Consider the following 22783-nt stretch of genomic DNA (forward strand, 5'->3'; position numbering starts at 1 on the left):
TTGGCTGGGTCAGCGGGATAAATTAACCAGCACAGTATGTGAACATGTTTAACATAGGAAGAGAAAGGAGATTAGTCTTACCCTCATATTGCCAGTCTGCAGTTAGTTACATCCACACCACACCAGAATGAAGGAATATGGACAGAAGTCAGGAAGGGATTGAAAGAAGAAAAAATCAGAACAGAAATATTAGAATTAAAAAAAACACGTCAAGGACAGGAAAAAGGCAAAGAGTGGTTTGAAAAGATAGCTGCAATTTTTGAAGTACATCTGTGCTTGATCTAGATGTGTGGAAACAGTTAAATGAATTACACTCTTGAGGCTTTAGTTGCCAAATTACTTCAACCTATTGATACAAGATAAAACTTCATTAGCCATGACTAGAAGCACGAAATTGTTACAATCACATTAAAGCATCCGCTTCTATTTAGCCTTTCCTCCTCATCCCTTGTCTTTGCCAGGATTCATGAAAACATGCCACATGCATTAAATGATGGCCAATCATTAGACTACAGCTACATAAAATGGTTGGGAAAATCCCAAAGGAAGCCTGGAAGATGAATATCTGCTAACCTAGAAATAGATTTCATGGAACAATGATCACACACTCACTTTCTCCCCCTATACCACTTTCTCCTGTCCTCCATTATAACTCATTACTATGTAACATGGATGATTTCAACAATCACCCAAACTACGGCTGAAACAATCAGATTAATCATGATGAATCGATCATTGAAATAATCGTCAACTAATTTAGTATTATATTAATCAACTCTAAAACATGTCTTCAGCTGACAGAGCAACCCATCCTGAGCAGCATTTATACAAACTTTATAAAAAAAAATATTTAAACAAGATAAGAAAAACTTTTTTGGCAGTCAATATGCTCTATCCAGAACTCTTCTGTTTAAAAAGACTTATTTAAAGAACCTTTGGCTATCCAATTATTAATCGATTAATTGCAAAAATAATTGACAGATTATTGGTTTGCTAAATAATTTTTAGTTGCAGCTCTAATCCAAATTATTGATTGTTTTAGCAGCAACTAGAAAAACAAAATAAATAACACCATTTCAAAACTGAGCAAAGGTACTTGATATCCTCTTAAAGCTTTAATGAAATCAATCTGTAGAAGATTCAGCTGATTTGACATAAATAAGAAAGACAGACCTGTCTGTATAAGTTCTCACAGATGACTGTATGTCAGAGTGCAAACACCAAGCATTAAGTGAAAAAGCTCTCTGTAGACCTCAGAGAAAGGATTGCCTTGAGGTACAGATCTAGAAAAGGATACCGGTACATATTTTTTCTGATTGAAAAGGTTTTAATGAGCACAGTAGCTTCCATCATTCATAAATGGCCGAGGTCGGGAACCACCAGGGCTCTTCCCAAAGCTCCCTGACGGTCTTAAATGGAGCAAGTTGGGGGACAAGCCTAAGAAACTTATAGGGGAGGGTGGCCTAGTCGTTAGGGCATTGCACTTGGAATCCAGAGGTTTTGAGTTCACGACCCACTCCCAAAGACTGACATTCTGGCTCCCTGAGCAAGACCCTTAACGCCAGAGATGCAGAGAGTTCTTTTATTTTAGGGGAGTGCTGGCCTAGGTGTTAAAGCAGTGCATTTGTGCTCTGAGAAGGTTGCAAGTACCTGGTTTAATCTCCACAGACTGCCACTCTGGGTCCCTGAGCAAAGACCCTAACCCTATAGCATTTTGAACTGTCTTGCCACTGAAATTTCCTAAATAAAAATACTTGCCTTGCCTTGCCTATGTGGATGTTATACAGCCACTCAAACTGGCAGACTTGTCAGGATAAAGGGAAAGATGAATGCAGCACTTTACAGAAACATCCTGGATTAAAACCTGCTCCAGAGCAGTCTTAAAATTGGGCTGACCGAATAATTAATTTTCCAGAAAGACAATGACCATGCCCTGCATCTTTTAGATGTCCCTCTGTTACTGTACACCTGATTTAAATTATTGCATAACCTCCTTAGCAGCTTTCAAGTGCTTCAGAAATCTATTGATTATTCTTTTATACAAGTCAGGTGTGTGGCAGTGAAAAAACATCTAAAACATGCAGGACATTGGTATGTGAGGACTAGGATTGACAGCCACTGGTCTAAAGAGGTATGCTTTAAGGTTATTACTTTATCTCAGCTTCTTATTTTTAAGTAAAAGAAGTAATACAGTTGCTTGTTTGGATGACAGTCAAAAGAGAGAACAAGTGGAAAATATATTATAAGAAGCCTCAAAACATGACAAACTAAACAACTGATGTGTAAGCACTGTGAAAATATCCCAACTGGTTAATCATTAGCCATTGGCAATGCTAGATGTAAAGCATCACCCCTTCTTCATAAGTTGTGACAAAAACAGCTGTTTAAAAGGACCGTTTGACAGTATGTTGAATATTTCTGCGATGCATTTCGTTATTTGTAGCTTACTCTGTTATTGTTCATTAACGAGGGAGAGCTTAATATTGTCTAAAATTGGGAAGCAAAGATGGAAAAAAGGACCCCAAGAGAACCCTAAAAAATAATCACTTGATTTTTAACAATAAAAGAAAAGGGGGAAAGATTGTTTAATATCTAGTGTGAGTAGGATAAAATAAAATGAGGGCAAAAATAAATTGTTTATTTTATTTGTCAGTTTTTATGCTGGTATGGTACGTTTTTTGAGTTCACAGGTTTAGTTAGAAAATATTCACTGGAATGCTGTTTTTTATGGATGTTGGGCAGCTTTATTGTAACAGAAATATATATGGCTCAAAAACTCACTGAGCAGTGCCGACAGATAATGGGGGTTAAAGTTGACACACCACTATAATGTCTCTTATTCGCCTCAGGAGCTAGTAACAAACCTATAACAGACGCAGAAGAAAATGTATTTGAACAGTCAGAGGATTGTGACACAGGTCAGGCCTGTAGAGGTTTTTCCCAAGGGTAATCCTGTACATGTCTGTTCACTTACAGCCAAGGTGAATGCTGCATATTGATCATCTACTGCAGCTCATTGCTCCAATATGAAATGGCTGAATTTGATGTTCAGCATGTCATTTAGCCCTGGTATAGGCCTGGTAATGCGTTATTTGATTCTGGATCTTGGCATCCGAGAACTAGACCTGAGCACTTCATATCTACTGAATGGTAAGTTAAGTTACGATTAAGTTACCATTTTAACCTTTTTTTAAACCCTTTTTGGAGTTACAATCCTATACATTTAAGTTGTCTCTAGTTTAGAAACTTTAATCATTCCACTGTAATTGGTAGCGGAGAGAAAATAAGTAAATAGGGAGAAAGTTCCCTCTGTGTTTAATCCATCCCTGAGGGAGAGGTGTGCTCCAACACTGATTAGTGCATGAGATGAAATCTTTGGTTAAGGGTCTTCCTTAAGGTCCAAAGTGACCATCTGACTTTCAAGCTGGAGACCTTTAAAGCTTCTCTGGGATGCAAACACCCAGCTCTCTAATCACTATTCCATCACTACCATCTGGCAAAAACGCTAAATAAATAAATAACAGCTGTCCATCAACCTTAGATATTCCAAAGTCATTTTACTAGGGTGTATGCATAACAGGGCCAATTCCATCCATCTTCTAAAACTTATCTGTCAGAGTCCCGAAGGCTGGTGCCTATCACCAGCAGGCGACGGGCAAAAGGCGGGGTACACCCTGGACAGTTCACCAGTCCATTGTAGAGTTATACATTCTCACAAGACTATTCACATACGCACACCTACAGCCAATTTAGCAACACCAATCAATCTAACAGGCATGTTTTGTGGCCATGGGAATACCCAGAGAGAACCCAAACATGCATGGTGAGGTAGAGTTGTTTGATCTACTACAAATGAGACAGCCTTCTGACTCTTTAGGGCACATGTTGGGCAGCTGTCAAAGCAGCCTTTTAAAGAGCAACTTTTTGAAAAGCCTGATATCTCAACCATTCATCATTTAAAACAGCTTTAAACATACGTTGGAATAAAAGTAACTACGTCATACACTTTTAGTATTTTTTCCATTTTTACCTGTGTTTTTTTAATATGTTAATTTTGTGTTCATCTGATGTTCTTAGTGTGAATGTCAATGTAAATTTATTTCTAAAGCAATTGAAAATCAGCTTGTACATTGAACAGAGTTTTGTGCAGTATTTATGAAACCACCTATAAAATAAAACAACATATTCTCATAATCAGTTCGTATGAAATCGTACGAAAAGTTATGCACAGTATTTCGTACGTTTTTGAAGTTTTTCCTCGAAAAAACATATCAGTGCGCATGCGCAGCCAGACAGACGAAAAAGCAGATCGGCGGAAGGACATAAAACTGGGACGGACAGTGCAATAATTACTTCATGATGTCTCTCACTAGGTTGCTTGCTGTTTTGTATGTTAGGGTTAGGGTTAGGGTTAATTGTATGTTAAATTGTCTGTTATTGAAGATGCGCATGCGCACGGATATTTTGTCTCGAGGCAAGATGTAAAAATACGACGAAATACAACGAAAAAAACGTCAAAAACGTACGAAATACTGTGCATAACTTTTCGTACGATTTCATAGGAACTGATAATGAGAATACACTTAATAAAAACATTGGAATAAAACAAGTGAAAATAAAACCCAGTACATTAAACAAATAGGACAAATGACGGAAAACAAATAGGACAAAGACGGAAAAACAATTACTCGGTCCCTTCTGCTTTTAAGTATTGTTTTGGGAACATGTAAGAATAATACTAGCAACAACCATTACAATTTCGAATAACAACCAGATTTCTTTACCAGACTGACAGCTCTTGATTAGATACTACAGTAACTGGGTATAGAATGCTGCCATGGAGTTCATCATTGCTGTTGGGCAGAAAACTTTAATTTATAGAATTCAAATAAATTATTTTTTTTAATTAATGCCCTACTTTAAAGAAAAAAAAATTCTCATGAAAGCTGTGAAAATAGCACATCTAGTTCAATACATCATATTAGTCAATATAGCAGACAGACAAGAAAACAAAATGTACAATAAAGAAATATTTTTAGACATACCTGGTTTTCATCCCAAAGCAAACACTTCCTGATCTACTATGAATTATGCATTTTGGAGCAAACTTCATTGCTCCAACAATACAAAGAAAAAAAAACATTCTTCTTTCTACTTTGGCAATTTTGACTTTATTTCTGAGAATTTTCCTCCTTTGTTGCTGCTGCTCAGGGGTCAAAGTAGATGTAATTAAATTGATTTGATATTTAAAAAAAATACAAAGAGAACCTTCATAACTGCCTTGTAATGCCATGGCAATCCAGACCTAAATTGAATGAATATGCTAACTAAAATGTTGAAATATTCAAAGGAAACATAGAAAATATTTTAATGACAGTACAAGGAAACATTTACATCATATTTAGACAGATAGAAATGAGAACAATCAGAGAAAAATATTCAAAGATCTTTTCGTTTAGTATCACCTCTTGTGAGATGGAAGAAATAAAATCTAGACAAATAGATTTTTTACACTCAGTAGAGGATGATCAGCCACATATAATTTATTAAGTATCACGAGCAGGAAGAGACATACTGCTGAGAGCGAATCATCAGTGTGGAGCATAAACTCATGCGCATGCAAAGATGCATTTCTCCACAATCACAGCTGGAAGAGTTCAGCGAGCAGTACCCTACCATTCCGGCTTATTTTCATCCTTGCCGCTGCTGCCATGATGCATCTGTGGTCAAGCAGATTTTGTACACCTACAAAGCAGGTGGGCGGCAGGATCAAACAAGACGCAGCATTGCTGCTTACATAGCTTGTCTAACAGATTACAGCACAATGATGCATTTTAAATGTCTGACCGACCATCTGCTAATTTTTATTTAGTCTCGTCTCGTTGATGAAAACTCAAACTCATTACTAGTCATGTTTTCGTGATAAAAGACCCATGTTTAGCTCTTCAGTTTTTGTTATCATCATGAAAAAAAGGAGCGGCAACTAAATAATTTCGTCATTGTAATCGTTGACCAAAACAACACTGGTTAAGGCTTGAGCTGCAGCGTTTGAAATGACCTGACAACTCTGTAAAGAGGATTTATTCAAGATGTACTAGATAAGGCATTAACAAAATAGGGGCTAAGATTCAACCACCATAATAGAAGGGTACTACCAAAGAAGAGCAACAATCAAGATAAACAGATACAAATTTGTAGAGGGTCATCTTTGAGCACAACATTTCACTTTTCTTTCACTAGTTCACTGCACCTCTTTCATCAGTCCACACTTTCTCTGCTCTATTTTTCTCTTCGTATTCTTCTTTTCCATCACTTGGCTTGCCACAGGTTTGCCTGCTGTGTCTAAAAGTAGCTAGCAGCAGCAACCCAGACTGACACAGTACATTGGCTAATTTGTATTATGTGTAGCCTGGTCCCGGACGCTCCGGAGGGCTTTACCATGTTAACATGAGAAGCAGCGCAAGTGAATTTAGACAATGTCGTCAGACAACATGCAGTAATTTATAAATGTTTTTAAATCAGGTTGAGTCCAGATTAGCCAGCAGGTGGGTTCGGATCCGGAAAGTAGTCCGCTAATCCATGACCTCTGTTCTATAGCATCAAATCCTGCACTGAAAACTGACAACAGGATCATGGTTTCAATTGAATTCCACTAGAAAAAGTAGATAATTGAATACTTTTTTTAAATACATTTCAGTAATGTGCCCATTTTTAAAATCTGACTGGAATTTCTTATTTCTTCTTATGTATTATTGTGCATTAAAAAAGACTGGACCTGAATAAAAGTAATCTTCTCCAAAACTTTAGGTGCGAACAGTAATTTAGAAATAGGTCTAAAATTTGCACAGATATTGTGGTTTACATTTGTTCTGTTTTTTAAAAATTTTTTATAAGATGATGTACCATGGCATTTAAGTGCGAACAACTTGTATTGATAAGGAGGATTACTGGTCAATTGATGCATTTTTGTCTAATTTTCATCTTAGGGATTGTCATTAAAAAACTGTGATTTTGTCCAGGCTGTTAATTCTAAAGGCAAATTTGGAAACAGCCAAATAAAGATGGCATGCTTGGCATTCCTCATCAAATCTTACCAATCCCCACTGACTACCCTGGCAAAGAAATTAATCAGGCCTGCAATACACATTGCAATATGCATTAATTTACAGAAATGCAAGATCTCTGCCCTAATTTGAACTTTTAGAAAATTCTTTCCAACAATTCAGGACAGGTTGTCGAAAATTTGACCATCAGTCTTGTGAGTCTTTCCAAATATCTTTATTTCAGGTCAGTAACTTGGAAAGACTATAAGCCATGGAACAACAGTTACTAGTTACATCACACTCCACCAGCTGGCCAGTGTGTGCAGGCACAGATGACAGATGTGTATCCTGTGCTTGACTGCCTTTTTATCCTTTGGTGTAAGCTGATGCCCCTCATATATTACTGAACAGCCATTTGTTCTCTATGAGGCAGCTAATATGCTTATCAAACTGGCTTCAGCATCTTTCCTATACCAGGTCTTTACTTTCCCTAATGTATTTCTACTTGTCAGACTGATTTCTCTCTCAGACAAATTTCCCAAAATAATTGGATGGCAGCATCGAAAGGAAGAGATTACAAATGGAGATAAATATGCATTATATGGAAGACAGGTTAAGTCAATTTAAAATCAAGTTCACTGTGTGTATATCTTTAGAAACTGTCTTTTTTTTCTTACGGTAAATTTAAAATTCAAAATATATTTGCCACTTTCCAATAAGCACTTTATTGGGTGCTAGTTTACTTCTGCTTCTCTCGGCAGTGTCAGCAGCCACATCGAGATCAAGGGTTAACAGCAATGAAATGCAAATTTTCTCCCCTTCTTTGACAGTGTGGCAGGTCCTTCCAAGTCAATGTGCTGTCATAGTTAGTGATTTTCTTTATACTGGTACTTATGCCCTTCAAGTGGCCAAAAATCTGCTGCGACTTCTCTTTTGCTATAATATGCATTTCTAAATTCTGCCATTCTAATGTTTCAGTATAAAAGAAAAAGGTCAAAATGACCTTGATCCTGTTTTCTGCTGTGCTGACAAAAAGTTTAATTCCAGACAGTTTAGGTGACGGATGAGGGTGAAACATACTCAGACTTACTCAGACTTTGCACTGAGCTCCCGAAAGGTCATCTAAAATGTTTGAAAACACCTTTGCATTTGGATATTACTACCATCAATATAATCATTAATCACATGCCATCAGATCCCTTTCCTTTTCAACCCTTTGGTTTCAACATTTAATTTAAGAATTAGTCATTCAAATTCTACCTATAAAGCTGGTAGAGGGACCAAGGGTGACAGGAAGTCTGTCTGGGCAACAAAAGAGTTACCGCAGCAGAGACAATCCGTAGAATTTGATCAGGCTGGTTAAGAGCGAGCCATGTTGTCTCCAGGCTCACAAACATACAGCTTAGCAACTGTATCCATGACACACATAGAAAACACACTGCCTTTTCACAACACGTTAGACAGGTAACACAAATGAGTCCATATGCGTGTCTGAATTACTGACACATGCTAGGGTTACCATGAAATATACATGCTGAGGTTGTGACTCAGCACAGAACCTGGACAATGCTGATTGTGAGTGTCTGTGTTTACTGACACGTCAGCTGAATAAAATTAATGGGTTTGTTTTGTGCAGCGTGAGACAAATTTAAAAGTACTACTGCTGTCTTTAATGTTTGTTCAGTGATATTTAATAAGTCCTCAACAGCAGTAAAATGACAAGAATAGAGGCTTAAGCTGATCTACAGAAGTCTAATTAAATGGAAAAAATATAAAAGCAGTATATTTATATTTGTAATAAAATAATGGCATTAGTTATTATCTGTTAAAAGTGTGGAGCTTCTTCTGAGACAGTTTGAGTTGTTCATATAAGCTGCCAATTGTTTTGATCTAATTAGAGTGAAACAATTGTACTCTATTTCAGCCAAAATTATTTTCTTAGCAAAAACTGCTGTTATGTCTTTTTTTATCAAACAAAGACCAGACATCTTTCTGTTCATTTTACAGTTCTAAATAAAAAAAGAGACTAGTAAAGAGAAGAATACTCATAAAATACTTGTGAAACCCAAGGAGGACAAAACCAACTTATTTTGGCATGCTTAGTAGAAAGGAAAGCTACTGCATCAAAAAAAGTAATCATGCAGCCTAGATTCCGATTCGAGGAATCCCATTTATAAATGCCTGAAATTCTGTGATAAGACACGTTGGGAAATAAAACAAAAAAAGGCACAAAAAAATTAAAAATCTTTACCTAAATCAAATGAGACCAACAGTAGCCTATGGATGGGTTACCAACACAATTTTCAGGTCTATTTTAAAGTCCAGTCTTCTAATGGTATGTATTGGTACTTTAAACTGGCCTGGATGATCACTTCAGGCATGGTTCACTGAAGTTTCAAAGAATTGGAAATGGATTTGTAACACTTTAGATAATAACATATGCCGGTGACTATGTAAAAATGTTTTTCTGCATTATTATGGGATACCTTTTATCCTACTTTAGACTATGAAATAGGCCCAGTGTAAGCTATTTTTTTATTCTACAAGCTTGGCAGTTTTCAGATAATGGTGTGACTAGACTAAAGTTAGTATTTAAAATGTTTTTGATCACAGGTAGATTTACATTTTTATAATAGAATGATTTATCTCACATAACCAGCTTATTTAGGTTTTCGCTGTAATAAATACAATTCCAGTGGATCAAGGGTGGCCTAGTGGTTAGGGTATAGGGCTTTGAATCCTGAAGTAATGAGTTGGAAACCCATTTCTACAGACCGCCACTCTGGGTCTCTGAGCAAGACCATTAACCCCCGATTGTTCCCCAGGCACCCCATGATGGCAGCCCACTGCTCCCCAAGGGGATGGGTTAAATGCAGAAAGTTAATTTCTCGATTGTGAGACCAATAAAGTTTAATTTATTTATTTATTTAAAATGCTTAATTTGAAACTGCATAATTTATTTATTCAGATTTAGTTGCCAGACATTAAATTAGTTTCATTATCTGAAACAGTGTTGTTTTAGATGCATGTTTTAGAAGTTTCCCTGGGTTAATACACCTAAACCAAATAAATTAGTTTCGCATCTCCTTAATAATATTCAGGTGTGTTGGGTTTTCAAACAAGGGAAAACAGTCATTTGATCAGAGATGATAGCCCTGAAATAAAGAAAAGAAAACTTTGTACTTGCACTTCATCTGCAAAGAAAAGAAGAAATTACAAATTTAATATGTAACTTCCACTGTGTATCACTCGAGTGTTCTAATGGTACAATGTGTTTGCTCATTGGCTCAGAAGGCTAATTGATGACTAGAAAACCCTTGTGCAATCATGTTCACACATCTAAAAACAGTTTAGCTCATTACAGAAGCTACAAAACTTACCTTCCTTTGAGCAGATTCAGTTTCTGGAGCATCACATTTGTGGGGTCAATTAAAAGCTCAAAATTGACAGAAAAAGAGAACTTTCATCTGAAACTTGCCAGTCTATTCTTGTTCTTAGAAATGAAGGCTATTCCATGAGAGAAATTGCTAAGAAATGGAAGATTTCTTACAACGATGTGTACTACTCCCTTCAGAGGACAGCACAACCAGGCTCTAACCAGAGTAGAAAAAGAAGTGTGAGGCTGCGTTACACAACTGAGCAAGAAGATAAGTACATTAGAGTCTCTAGTTTGAGAAACAGATGCCTAACAGGTCCCCAACTGGCATCTTCATTAAAAAGTACCTGCAAAACACCAGTGTCAACATCTAAAGTGAAGAGGCGGCTGCGGAATTCTGGGCTTCAGGGCAGAGTGGCAAAGAAAATGCCATATCTGAGACTAGCCAATAAAAGAAAAAGATTAAGATGGGCAAAAGAACACAGACATTGGACAGAGGAAGACTGGAAAAAAGTGTTGTGGACAGATGAATCCAAATTTGAGGTGTTAGGATCATAAAGAAGAACGTTTGTGAAATGCAGAACAAATGAAAAGATGCTGGAAGAATGCCATCAGAGGCCTTAACAGAGGCCATCTGTTAAGCATGGTGGAGGTAATGTGATGGTCTGGGGTTGCTTAGGTGCTGGTAAGGTGGGAGATTTGTACAGGGTAAAAGGGATTCTGAATAAGGAGGCCTATCACTCCATTCAATTTAATCCTACAACAGGACAATGACCCTAAACACACCTCCAAATTGTGCAATAATTATTTAGAGCAGAAGCAGGCAGCTGGTATTCTATCGGTAATGGAGTGGCCAGCGCAGTCACCAGATCTGAACCCAATGAGCTGTTGTGTGAGCAGCTTGACCATATGGTACGCAAGAAGTGCCTATCAACCCAATCCAACTTGTGGGAGCTGCTTCTGGAAATGTGGGATGCAATTTCTCCAGATTACCTCAACAAATTAACAGCTAGAATGCCAAAGGTCTGGAGGATTCTTTGACAAAAGCAAAGTTTGATGTAAAAAAAAAAAAAATCTTATTTCAAATACAAAACATTATTTCTAACCTTGTCAATGTCTTGACTCTATTTTCTATTAATTTCACAACGTATGGTGGTGAATAAGTGTGACTTTTCAGGAAAACACAAAATTGTTGGGTGACCCCAAACCTTTGAACGGCAGTGTATGTAGATGTAAGGAAGAAAATTTTGTTATTCTAATTGATCACTGGCTCTTTCCAACTGGCTTAATATCATCATGAAGTTTTGATTTAGGAGCCAAATTGCCAAGTTAATAAGAGCTAAGAAAAAGTGCAGTAATTTTTCATCCCCAAGACATCTGCAAATTACTGTATGAAATTAGATGGCATGATCCATAAATGACCTAAGAAGCTAAAGACAGCTTCTTGTGATATGACAGTAAAGAAAACCTTAGAATCTGTTTTTTTAGCCATTGTCAGGATGCACCTGCATTACAGTAATACTATGCATTTCACATGATAATTTGAATTAGGTGTGTCCAATGGAGGCTAATCAAGTTTACAAAATGTTAAACATGTATCAGGTAGCTATCTCAAAGCTGTTCATTTCTGCTCAAAACCCTTAATATATAATAAATAAATTATAATACAAAGAATGTATTGCATGGGGAATTGTGGGGATTTTTCAATAAACATTTCAATTTCGAGATTATACCCTTTTTTTAATAAAGTAAAAAGATTACTGCTTATGCCAAACAGCTACAACTCTGTTAATCATGAAGATTCATATTGGCATCATATTGGTACTGTATATTGATAAAGGGTTTAAAAAGCCCTATAATGTTACAAATGTAGTGACAATATTAAAATAAATTTTGGTAAAAATGCTTGAAAAATAAATAGCTCTGACCAATAAGACAAGGCCAAGGCATTTTTATTTGTTTAGCACTAAGATTGCCAACCAACAAAATAAGGATTCAAATCTTATTTGGCAGTAAAATTTTACATCCAGTATTGAACCAATATGGGATGTAATTTGTTCCATATTTTCAAAAACATTGAATAGAAATGTCTCTTATAAGTACACACATCAACTCAAAATCAAAATTTAACAAGATAAAATGCAGTAAATCCTAATGCCAGCTATATAGGTAAAGCAAGATCTAAGGACCTTTCTAAGCTCGGTGTTTGCTGCTATCATGGTTGCCCAGAGATGGAAACCGCTTACTGGCTCTGTCACCAACACTACAGTACACCCGATATGTCACCATATCCTTAGAAGGAATGCCTTGCAAAAACACATGAGAAAGATGAGGAAAAGCCTCTGCTGCAGAGAGAGAGTCGGGATAAATAGTTGAATAACTATAAAATATGTCTGGCAATGTGCAAGTGTTTAAAGTGGCTCACTGTGGGCTGTGGATGGCTCAGGAGAGAAACATAAAAACACAGAATCCCAAGCATCATTCCTTCCTTCTCCAACCATCTCCTAAGACTGCAAAATTATGAATGCCATGGTTCCATTGACTATATATGGGTAGTTAAATACCTTTTATTTAATTAACTCTAACAGACTCAGATTTTAAAAAATGTACAAACAAATACTGCTAAGATAATGCATATTGAATATTTCCTAGTTTTAAAATGTTTTCACCATCTTTATGTCCTAACATTGATATTTTTTGGGAATCAGTATTTAGGAAATGTTTCATAAAGAATGCAGAATTACCAACAAATGGGTTCGCTGCTTATTCTGTATTAGAGAAGTTGCTTGAGAGCATTTAGTGCAAAAAATGTGTAATTTTTGGTAAATAATTTTGAACATCCTTATTACACACTTTACACAAACAGACAACATTAAGGTGGTAGTGCTACTGTCACATGATAGATCATATCAAGTAGTTAATTTCCGCAATAACTATGTCATTTGCATATGGCAGTCTGATATATTTTTCCCACTGTTTGGTATATTACTTTATATGCAGAAATGTTCCACAATACATTTTCGATTTATAATGAAGGATTTTACCCTTCAATTGTCTTTTGAGATTACCCCTTTACAAAAAGTAAAACCACTTTGACACACTAAAGCTGAATGAATTAAGTAGTTTTTCAAGGTCCTGCGAGAGACATTAGTCCTTTAATCCAGGAGATCTTTAGGTGATAGAAGGCTGACTTTGTTGTGATCTTTATGCACCTTCACAGGTCAGAACTGAGTCCATCACTACACCAAGATTGCAGGTCTGATGAGTGGTTATTAGCTGAAGCAAAAAAAAGCTTTGTGCTCCTCGTTCGGTGCAAAGCCATTATTTCAGTTTTGTTTTTCTTCAACTGAAGAACATTTTCCATCCATGCTTAGAATATGTTCTATGAATTTACCCTTCAGTTGAATGGGTTTCTTAGTCACATGTTGACAACATAATGAAAGATCTGTATGTCTGTCGTTTGGAGAGTTACTGCTACTCATCTTGCTGTGCTCTATAATCTAAACTAGGGGGCTGATGTAGATACTAAATAGGAAGGGTCCCGAGATGGGGGAATTGGATTGGGATGTGTAATTTTTGTAATGTGAATTTACCCTTATGACACAAAAAGCCAATGTTTTTAAAGTAGGATTCAAAGCAGTTAAGTCCTGTACTGGAAAGTCTGGCTCTGTTTTCTAGCTTCTAATAAATTCTAATAAAATTGAGTTATCAACAGCATCAAAAGCTGCTCTAAGGTCCAATGTACCAACATTGTGTTCTTCCACTGCCTGCATTTATATTGTTGTCACCGAACACCTTGACAAGGGCACTCTCAATTGTGTGGGAAGCACAGAAGCCTGACTGGAAGACAGCAGAGAGGTCATGGTCATTGTTAGAAAGGTAACTGCTTAAACACAGCATTCCAATAACCTTACAGATTATGGTAAAGTCTGAGATGGGCCTATAGTTTTGCAGTGACAGCTTGTCCAAATTGTTCTTTTTCAACAGTAGTTTGATAATTGCTGTTTTAGGGCCTAGGCAGAAACACCCTATAAAATGTACTTTTTAATTAATTGAAATAAGATGGTATCAAAGAAAAAGCTTTCTAAAAGAAAGCTGCAGGTAATACATTGAGACAGCAGGAGGAGCTTACTTTGGTTCTTGATTATTTTAGCTTTTGTATTTTATTTGACAGAACTGACATTTTGTCCAACTCAGTTAGAGTTGGAAACAATTTTGGTACTGCACTTAAGATTGATGTACAAACTTAAATCTACATCATTCAAGAGCTCAAGATTTAATGTGTATAAACGTTTTAATTATCAGTAAATGTAGCACACATGCTGACTCTTCCTACAAGTATTGATTTCAGTTTTGCCAACCAACATAGCCCTCCATCTGATTAGTGGAAAAATGAATCAAACCTGAGAGGTAGAACGGTGGTTTTTGAGGTTTTTTACAAGCACTTTCTTATTAAGTTCAAAATACTTTCCGAAGCCTTTTTTAATCAGTTTCCTTAATCACACCATATTGAGAAAAATATGTGCTAATTTAAGCAAGTTTTACTTCACTGCACTTTGCTTGTTACCATCTGCTACATGTTTGTCTGGCTTACTTTGCTTGAATATCAAGGATAGGCAAATTGCAGGATGATTAATAAAAAAGTGCAGAGGAAAATGTCAATATGCAGTAGAGAACAAGAAAAAATATCATCAATGTTTTATTTTAAGATCTGTTCATAGTGGTGTTGATGGGTAGCTGAAAATATTCTTCAAAGAAAGGGGAGTAATAAAGAAAGAAGAAACAAAGATAGATCAGATTCCAAAATTGGATATAGCAACACTAAAAAAATATATTTACCTCCCAGACTTTGATAATACCCACCTATTTACAGGGTTTAGCTCTTATAATTAGTTAACCCTTAGCAAAAGTATTAGCACCAGTTGCAAATGAGTAAGTATTCATCAAAATCACAGGAGCATGGCCCACCTGCAAACCAGAATGGTACATCAAAATCTCACACCCAAGTCCAACTCAGAATTTGTGACAAGACCTTAAAATTTATGTAAACAGACAAAATCCATTTGGTCTTACTGAGTTATCAAACAGAGAAAAATGTATAAAAATGTTTAGTCTTTTTAAGCAAAGCAGGTAGAGACAGCTGTCAGGATCTTGGCACCGAGGACTGGCTTAATTGCTAATTTCATTCACCTGTCCTATTCTGCCCGGTACACTGCTAACCTGATCCATCTGTTCCAGCTCCTATTTATACTGCTTGGTACCAGTTGTCAGTGCCAGATTATTCTTGAGCCTTTGGTATTGAGAGTTTTCTAGCTTTACTTATAATGTTCTGATTGCCTGGTTCTGATTGCCTGATCCTGATCTGTTTCTGTCTTGCCTGAATACTGGGTCCATCTGTTCTGAGTCATAACAATAGCCTCCATACTGATGGCATTTAAATGAAATTGTAATAAAAATTTAAAAAAGTTTTCCAAAAGTGCCGAGTCCAGAAGACTAAATACAAAAGCTTGCAACATATTTACATTTTTAAGTGAAAAAAATATTTTTCCTTCCAGTTCCCAGTTATACCCTTCTTTGTGATGGTCTATTGCTGAAATGTACCCAAATCTAGAAGTTAAAGAAATATCAATGGCTTAGAACTCAAAGTATAACTGTTTATTTTATATAAGTAAGACTAATCTACAATTGTTTGGTGGCACCAAGAAGCCCTTTGTCTTTTGTGTGTTCTTACCATGATCTGCAACGGTGCAATATCTCTATATGTTTTTTCCCTGTTTTTAATTGTGGTAACATGTGTGATTCAATGGGGGTTAATAAGGAATAATAACATCACAGAGAACTGATAATATAAACAGTAAGTGTGGGTCTTTATTTTTTATATGTGAAGCCTTTCTGATCTGATCAAATAAACAAGGGGCACTTTAAAACTACTGGGCCTATTAAATTAATATAATTTAAACTGTTTAAATGAAAAATTTAAAGCAAGAAATTACAATGGTGGTTTTGCAACATTTATTGTAGTTTGAGTAATGCCTCAACATATTTTATTATGCAGAACCAATATGCATAACCAACAGAATAAAATCTATAAGAAAGCTAAATGTATAGTGGATAAAAAATACAAGAGCAGACTGACTAAAAACGAGGTACTTTTTCCTCTGAAATGTCTCATGTCATGTCTTTTTTAAGCTTCCATCAGCAGGTACACCAATCTACAAACCTCCCTGGAGTCTGATTCTTCTCTGTCTTTTCAGTCCTATTCGACCAGCCAGCCATTGATCCATCACTTGTTCATCTCTCCATTCATCCATGGAGGACAGAGAGAGTACAGAGGGCAGGAAATTTGTTAAGGAAAATGATTTTTTGTCGAGCTGATACTTAAACCGAAAAGCTGTGGTGAATCTGCAGCTCAAGACAGACTGAAACAACAGACATAAATGAAGACAATGTCAAGATTTGTAACAGGAAGTACTGTAGGTTGAAAAACATGGGCCAGTAAAAGGAAAGGGTTTTGGAAGAGAGGCAGAGTGACCTTGCTTTAGATTGATGTCTCTCAGGAGAAAACGAATTGCTGAAGTGCTTACACACATAAAACATACACACCCCGACACACACACGAGTTGAAGGGAATCACCACTCCGTCACTGCACTAGCTCATTCATTAGTCCAAATCCTGCTCTCTCTCTCCTTCATTTTCTGTCGCTTTCATGGGTGTCAGATCAATTCCAAGGAAGAACAGGGCTGAAGCTAACCAACCATTATGGTACTAAACAATGCTTGTTATTGTAGCAACCTGCTCATAACCTACGATGACCTTCTGGTGGCCTAAAAAGTCAACTTTTTCATAGAGATGCATTATGTGGCGTTAAATATCTCGTCTGGTCAATGAGTGACAGGAAAATGAGATCTAATTTCTGGAGAAAATAATAACAAAAGCTTTGTAAGATTATACAATTAAAACACAAGCCCACCTGTTAGAGCGACAAACTGCATTGTAAGACTTTTTCAGGCAAAAAGTTAACTTTAAAAGAACACCAGAAGGACAGTTTATTATAACAAAATAAAAGTTGTGTACAAAAACTAGCACCATCTGTGTGTTCTACTTGTAATAATAGGAAGTGATTATGTATATCTATTAGTAAACAAAGGCACACCATTGTTAAACACTCCTCAAAAAGTTGTAGACCTTGTTTTCATGGTCAATGGGGATGAATTAGGAGGTTCGACTGAATTTGCTGGGAGTGAAAACAGGAAGCAGCCATTTTTGACTTTGCTTACGGCTGGTCCTTGGAGAATGTATTCAAATCAAGCATGCAGAAATGAACGTGTAGAAAGGATCAGGGCCTTACAGTACATTTTTATTGATTTATTTATGTTTTTAAAGGGTTTTTTGAATGCATTATTCATTTAAAAAGCCCTTTGCTAACTATTTTGATAAGACCAAGACAATAAAAAATGTACTTTTCTAGGTTTTCACTAGTATATATATTTATGTTTTAAAACTGTGGGTTTAACAAGTAGCCTCATAACATAGGATTAAAACAAATATTTCAATATTATCATTTACAGTTCTCATAATGTGCCTTGATTTGAATCATACACAATTTGATCTGTGCCATCATTTAATGCATGTAATACATATAAATTAAAAACCTATTTAACTTTGCACCTTTCTAATATAAATACATCTGTAAAATATTTTAATAAAATATTTTTTTGCAGTATATATTTAGACACAACTTAAAAATAAAACTACAAAAACCCTTTTATTTACTTTTCAGTTAGCAAATTAGACCAATATAACAAGCTACAGTTGTTTTGCTTCTGCTTTTACAAAAACAAATGTACGCTTTAATCATTTTTTTTATCTAAAACGTGTATCTATTCTGTTCTGTATTTTTTACTCTAAAGTTTAAAACAATTATCTTGTATGTTAAGTTTATTATAAGTATAAAGAAGCTATACCTGCTTTGACTTTTAATTAAAGTACCTTAACACTAGTGTTAAACTCCAGGGTATGGTATCTTTTGTAATGTAAGTTGATATTAATTGCCCTGCCTTATGTAAAATAAATACTTCTACAGAATAAGCAGAAAAGATGTAACATTTAGGGATGACAAAAATTGTGAGGATGTTGAAAGAAGGAACCATGGAAAAAAAATAATGGGGAAACAAGAGAGGGGAGGGAAGCAGTTGTGAGAAAGCGATCGTAAGAAGTAGCAGTTAAGAAAAGGGAGTACACGAACAGGGAGGAGATGACAAGTGTTTTTTGAGTTTAAAAGATAAAGATAAAGGGAAGGACAAAAGAGCAGACAGTTTCTTTATGTGATAAGAGATGAAAGAGACATCTAACCAGGAGGAAAACAGACATTGGTATTAAAATCAGTTTATTACAGAGCTGATTTTAAAAGTATTGTTACTAATATAACTTCTGCATTTGGGTTTTTATAAAATTTTCCGATGAAACAAATATTATTACAAGACACTGATAACCTGACCAAATTCAAAATGCAGTTTTCCAAGTACACAATGCTGCAGTTCTATCACATTGCATGTATTATGTTTACTGGCTATTTTAGGTCAAATTATTTATTATTATTATTATATGTATTTCCTTCAACTTGATTTATAGAACATTTTTATTTTAACAAGACAGACAAGGTTATGTTAGATTCAAAAGCAAGAGGGGTACCACAGCATTACTATTCTGAATGTTAAACCCCAACCATCTCACCTCATCCATAGGCCAAAAAATGACACTAATAAAAAAATGAGAGGGACAAAAATGATTAATAATAATGATATATAAAAAAAGATGGGTTATATTAATGATTTTATCATTTTATTTTACCTCCATAGCCAACTGCTTCTATCAAAGATGTACACAAAAAGTTGTTTGGTTTGTTTAAATACCAATCTCACAGTTGGTGTAGATTTTTTAGCTGTGCATCAACATCAGAAACTTATTATGAATGCCACTGACGTAAAATTAAATATTTGTTGTGGGGCAGACAAGCTTGAAATTGATAGAGCTTTGTGACATGCTGCACAGCCAGGAGAAAATAGGTATATGCAGTTGTTTGTAACAATTAGAAAACAATAAACATGGTCAGCAATGGCAGTGAAATTAGGTGATTAAACAACTGTGAGGTCTTATTGAGGGGCTAAAAGTGTTCACAGAAACAATTTTCCACACCAACCACCAACCTGAGCCACAACACACCATCATTATATTCTTCTGTGTTTATACCAAATTATTTTGGGGCTAAAATCAGAACTCATTGGCACTGATAACAATTTTCTAAGCTGTTGATTTCATGTAAAATGTTCCCTTTGTCTTTTGTTCTCTGATGACAGCAGTAGGGTCAATATGGTCTTCTGCTGCTGTATTATCTGCCTCAAGATTCAGACTGCTGTGTGTTCTCACAGCCATGAAATTAATATGAACATTAGTAATATGAACATCTAAATCCTGCATTTCCAGGCTGTAAACCGATGTCCTTCTTAGTACACTCTCTCAAAGGAGAAACCTCCAAAGACATTCTAGGACTCTCTTGGAGGTCCTCCATAAAAAATCCACAGTTTTCAAAGAGAGAGGCCTCTCTTCCATGTCAACCATACAGTCAGCATATGGGAGGGATATATCCCAGTTGCCAAGGGATGAAATAATTCAAACTTTGATTTTAATCCAACTATGGCCTGGTCTCCTGAGAAGTCCAAAACAACCATATATAAAGAGCAGACCAGGCTATCTGTTTCTCTCTCTCTGAGTTCTGCAGGAATGACTGAGACCCAGCAGAGAGTACAGTAAACGAGAGCAGCTTTCTCCACCCTCACCAGTGACAGAGCCAAGGACCAGCATAGAAGGCTGCTACAGCTGGTAGCATTACATGATACCTACCACCTTCATAATTAAATTTTCCTGAAGACTGTAAAGCTCAAATTTTCCTTAGAGCAGAGAGGAAAACAAAATCGAAGTAAGTCTGACAGGGAACGTTTTTTCGGCTAAAAAATGTTGGTATCATTCCTTCTATAATGTAGACGTGTTTTGAGTGTTATTAATAGTTATGGCAAACTTAAAGTTTAAACACTAATATAATGTTTATGCTTTCAGATCCATTTCAATTATTCAGTAAACAAGTCCTTTAAAATTAGTTACCTGGCCTTTGTTAGTCAAGAGCTTCTGTATCTAACAGACAGCTTTGCCATTGATCCTCTCCATTTACTGAGTAGTTTGTAGTTTATGTGGCTACTGATCTAATAATACAAATTAATGGTACTATTAATTTTGTGAAACTAAATAAGCTTATTAGCTCTTAAGCGGGAAATATTTTCAGACACATCAGTTATTCAGGCACACTTTCACACACTGATGGTGGTCAGCTATATTGTAGCTACAGCTGTCTAGGGGAACATTGACAAAAATATGGCTGCCATACACCGGGACCACCATGCAGTCAACCCACAATTAGCAGGCAATGAAATGTCTTGCCCAAGGACAGAATAACAAAGAAAGACAGAGCTGTTTCAACCTTCGACACTCGGAGTGCAGTAAAAACCTCTGCATTCTCCACCGCTCAAGACTTAAGGGTTCCCAACCCATCTTGCCATTCCCTCAGTAATAATGAAATAACGAAAAAATCAATTTTCACTATGGTTACTGGTTTCTAATTAAGCCAATGCTTCTTTAAAATATTACACAATGTTTATTTAGCTAATTTAGATGTGCTAATTTAACCTTGATCAAAAGGCCTCAAGATAAACTTTGATTCCCATATATGAACTTGACACTGAATTGTGATCCCTTTGCATAATTACACTAATAATTGTTGTCAACCATTTTCATGTATCTTCTTTTTCTATGTCTACTTAATACTAATTAGTTCAGTCAAGTTTAACAAAGGGTTTTTAACTGAAATATGTTTTTCTTGGAGTTGGATTATTTTTGTTAACCTGGTAACTCATTACATCCCACCCACCCGATGTAGGTGGTGCTTAAACTCCAGCCTCAAACTGTCCCAGTAATATTACTGTTCTCCATTATGTGTCAGGCCCTATCCATGGTTAAAGAACAACATCTGAATTAATTGCTGCTTTTTCAGGTGTTTTCTGGTGATTCTGGTGGGAACAGGTCAATAAATTCTTATATTTTGAATGGAAATTACTGTAAATTTATTCCATATATGCGCAGAGTTAGCTGTTTGACCTTAATCGCTCTTTCTTTTCTTGTCCTAGCACACAGTCATTCCGACTTGTTTGCACAGGATTCCATGTGACAGTTTTTTAATTTATTATTAAACAACATAAATGCATACAATTGCATAACTTGTGTCTTGAACCCATTCAGCCCTACAGACCCTGTACGGGGCCTAGAGCGTAACATGCACTTTTTACCTTCTGTTTAAGTTGGTAAAACAACTGTAATTTTTTGCTTTGTGCCTAAAGCAGAGGACTGTCAGGATTTGGTTTTAAGGTTTTTGTTAGGACCCAAAAGAAGAAGCTGAGAGGCAAGTGTGAGATTTTGGAAGGTTTAATGAAAAATCAGGCAGCAAAAACAGGAATCCAAAAATCCAACTTAAAAATGTAAATCAAAACAGAAATCCAAAAAAAACCAACATAAGAATTGAACACTAACCAGGACCATGGAAACATCAGGGGAAAAAGTCATGAGGAGCCAGGGTAGGATGAAATAAGACGAGGAACCAGCAAAGCGGGACTGCAGAGGGAGTGTATTTATGGCTGACTGAACAAAGGTAGGGCTAATGAGCTGATAGGGAGCAGGTGTGACTAGAGCTGATGAGGAAGCCAAGGGAAAAGAACACAAGGGGGCAACAGAGGACAGACAGAAAAACCTAAGCAACTTAATTGAATCCAGACACACCAATAAAGCTAGAAAACAAGGAAAAACCTGGCTAAACTTGAAACTGAAAACATAGAGAAAAACAACAGAACCAAGATCGTTACAAGGACACCAATTAGCGGACTGCGGTCCGGATCCGGACCCACCTGCTGGCTAATTCGGACCCAACCTGATTTAAAACATTTATAAAATACTGCATGTTGTCCGACGGAACTGCCTAATTTCACTTGCGCTGCTTCTCCTGTTTGTACGGTAAAGCCCTCCAGAGCATCCGAGACCAGGCTACTAAGATACAAATTAGCCACTGAGCTATGTCCGTCAGGGCTGCTGCTGCTAGGTACTTTTAGACACAGCAGGCAAACCTGTGGCAAGCCGCGCAATGGTAAAGAAGGAGAAGACGATGTAAAAAAGTTTAAGAAAGCAGGACTGCTGGAAGAATTGCAGTGAACTAGTGACAGAAAAGTGAAATGGTGCGTTCAAAGATGACCCTGCACATTTTAAGTC

At 36.3% G+C, this 22783-nt stretch overlaps 1 protein-coding gene across 1 annotated transcript in view; it reads right to left on the reverse strand.

Moving 5' to 3' along the window:
* LOC107085073 (protocadherin-15-like) overlaps positions 1 to 22783 on the reverse strand; it is a 298610-nt gene that overhangs the window by 223604 nt on the left and 52223 nt on the right. Inside the window, exon 3 of the mRNA XM_015375218.1 lies at positions 82 to 96. Coding sequence (XP_015230704.1) covers positions 82 to 96 — 15 coding nt within the window. The remainder of the gene's footprint in view (positions 1 to 81; positions 97 to 22783) is intronic.

Source organism: Cyprinodon variegatus, unplaced genomic scaffold, assembly GCF_000732505.1.
Source record: "Cyprinodon variegatus isolate N-32 unplaced genomic scaffold, C_variegatus-1.0 Scaffold115, whole genome shotgun sequence".
In the NCBI taxonomy this organism is placed as follows: domain Eukaryota; kingdom Metazoa; phylum Chordata; class Actinopteri; order Cyprinodontiformes; family Cyprinodontidae; genus Cyprinodon; species Cyprinodon variegatus.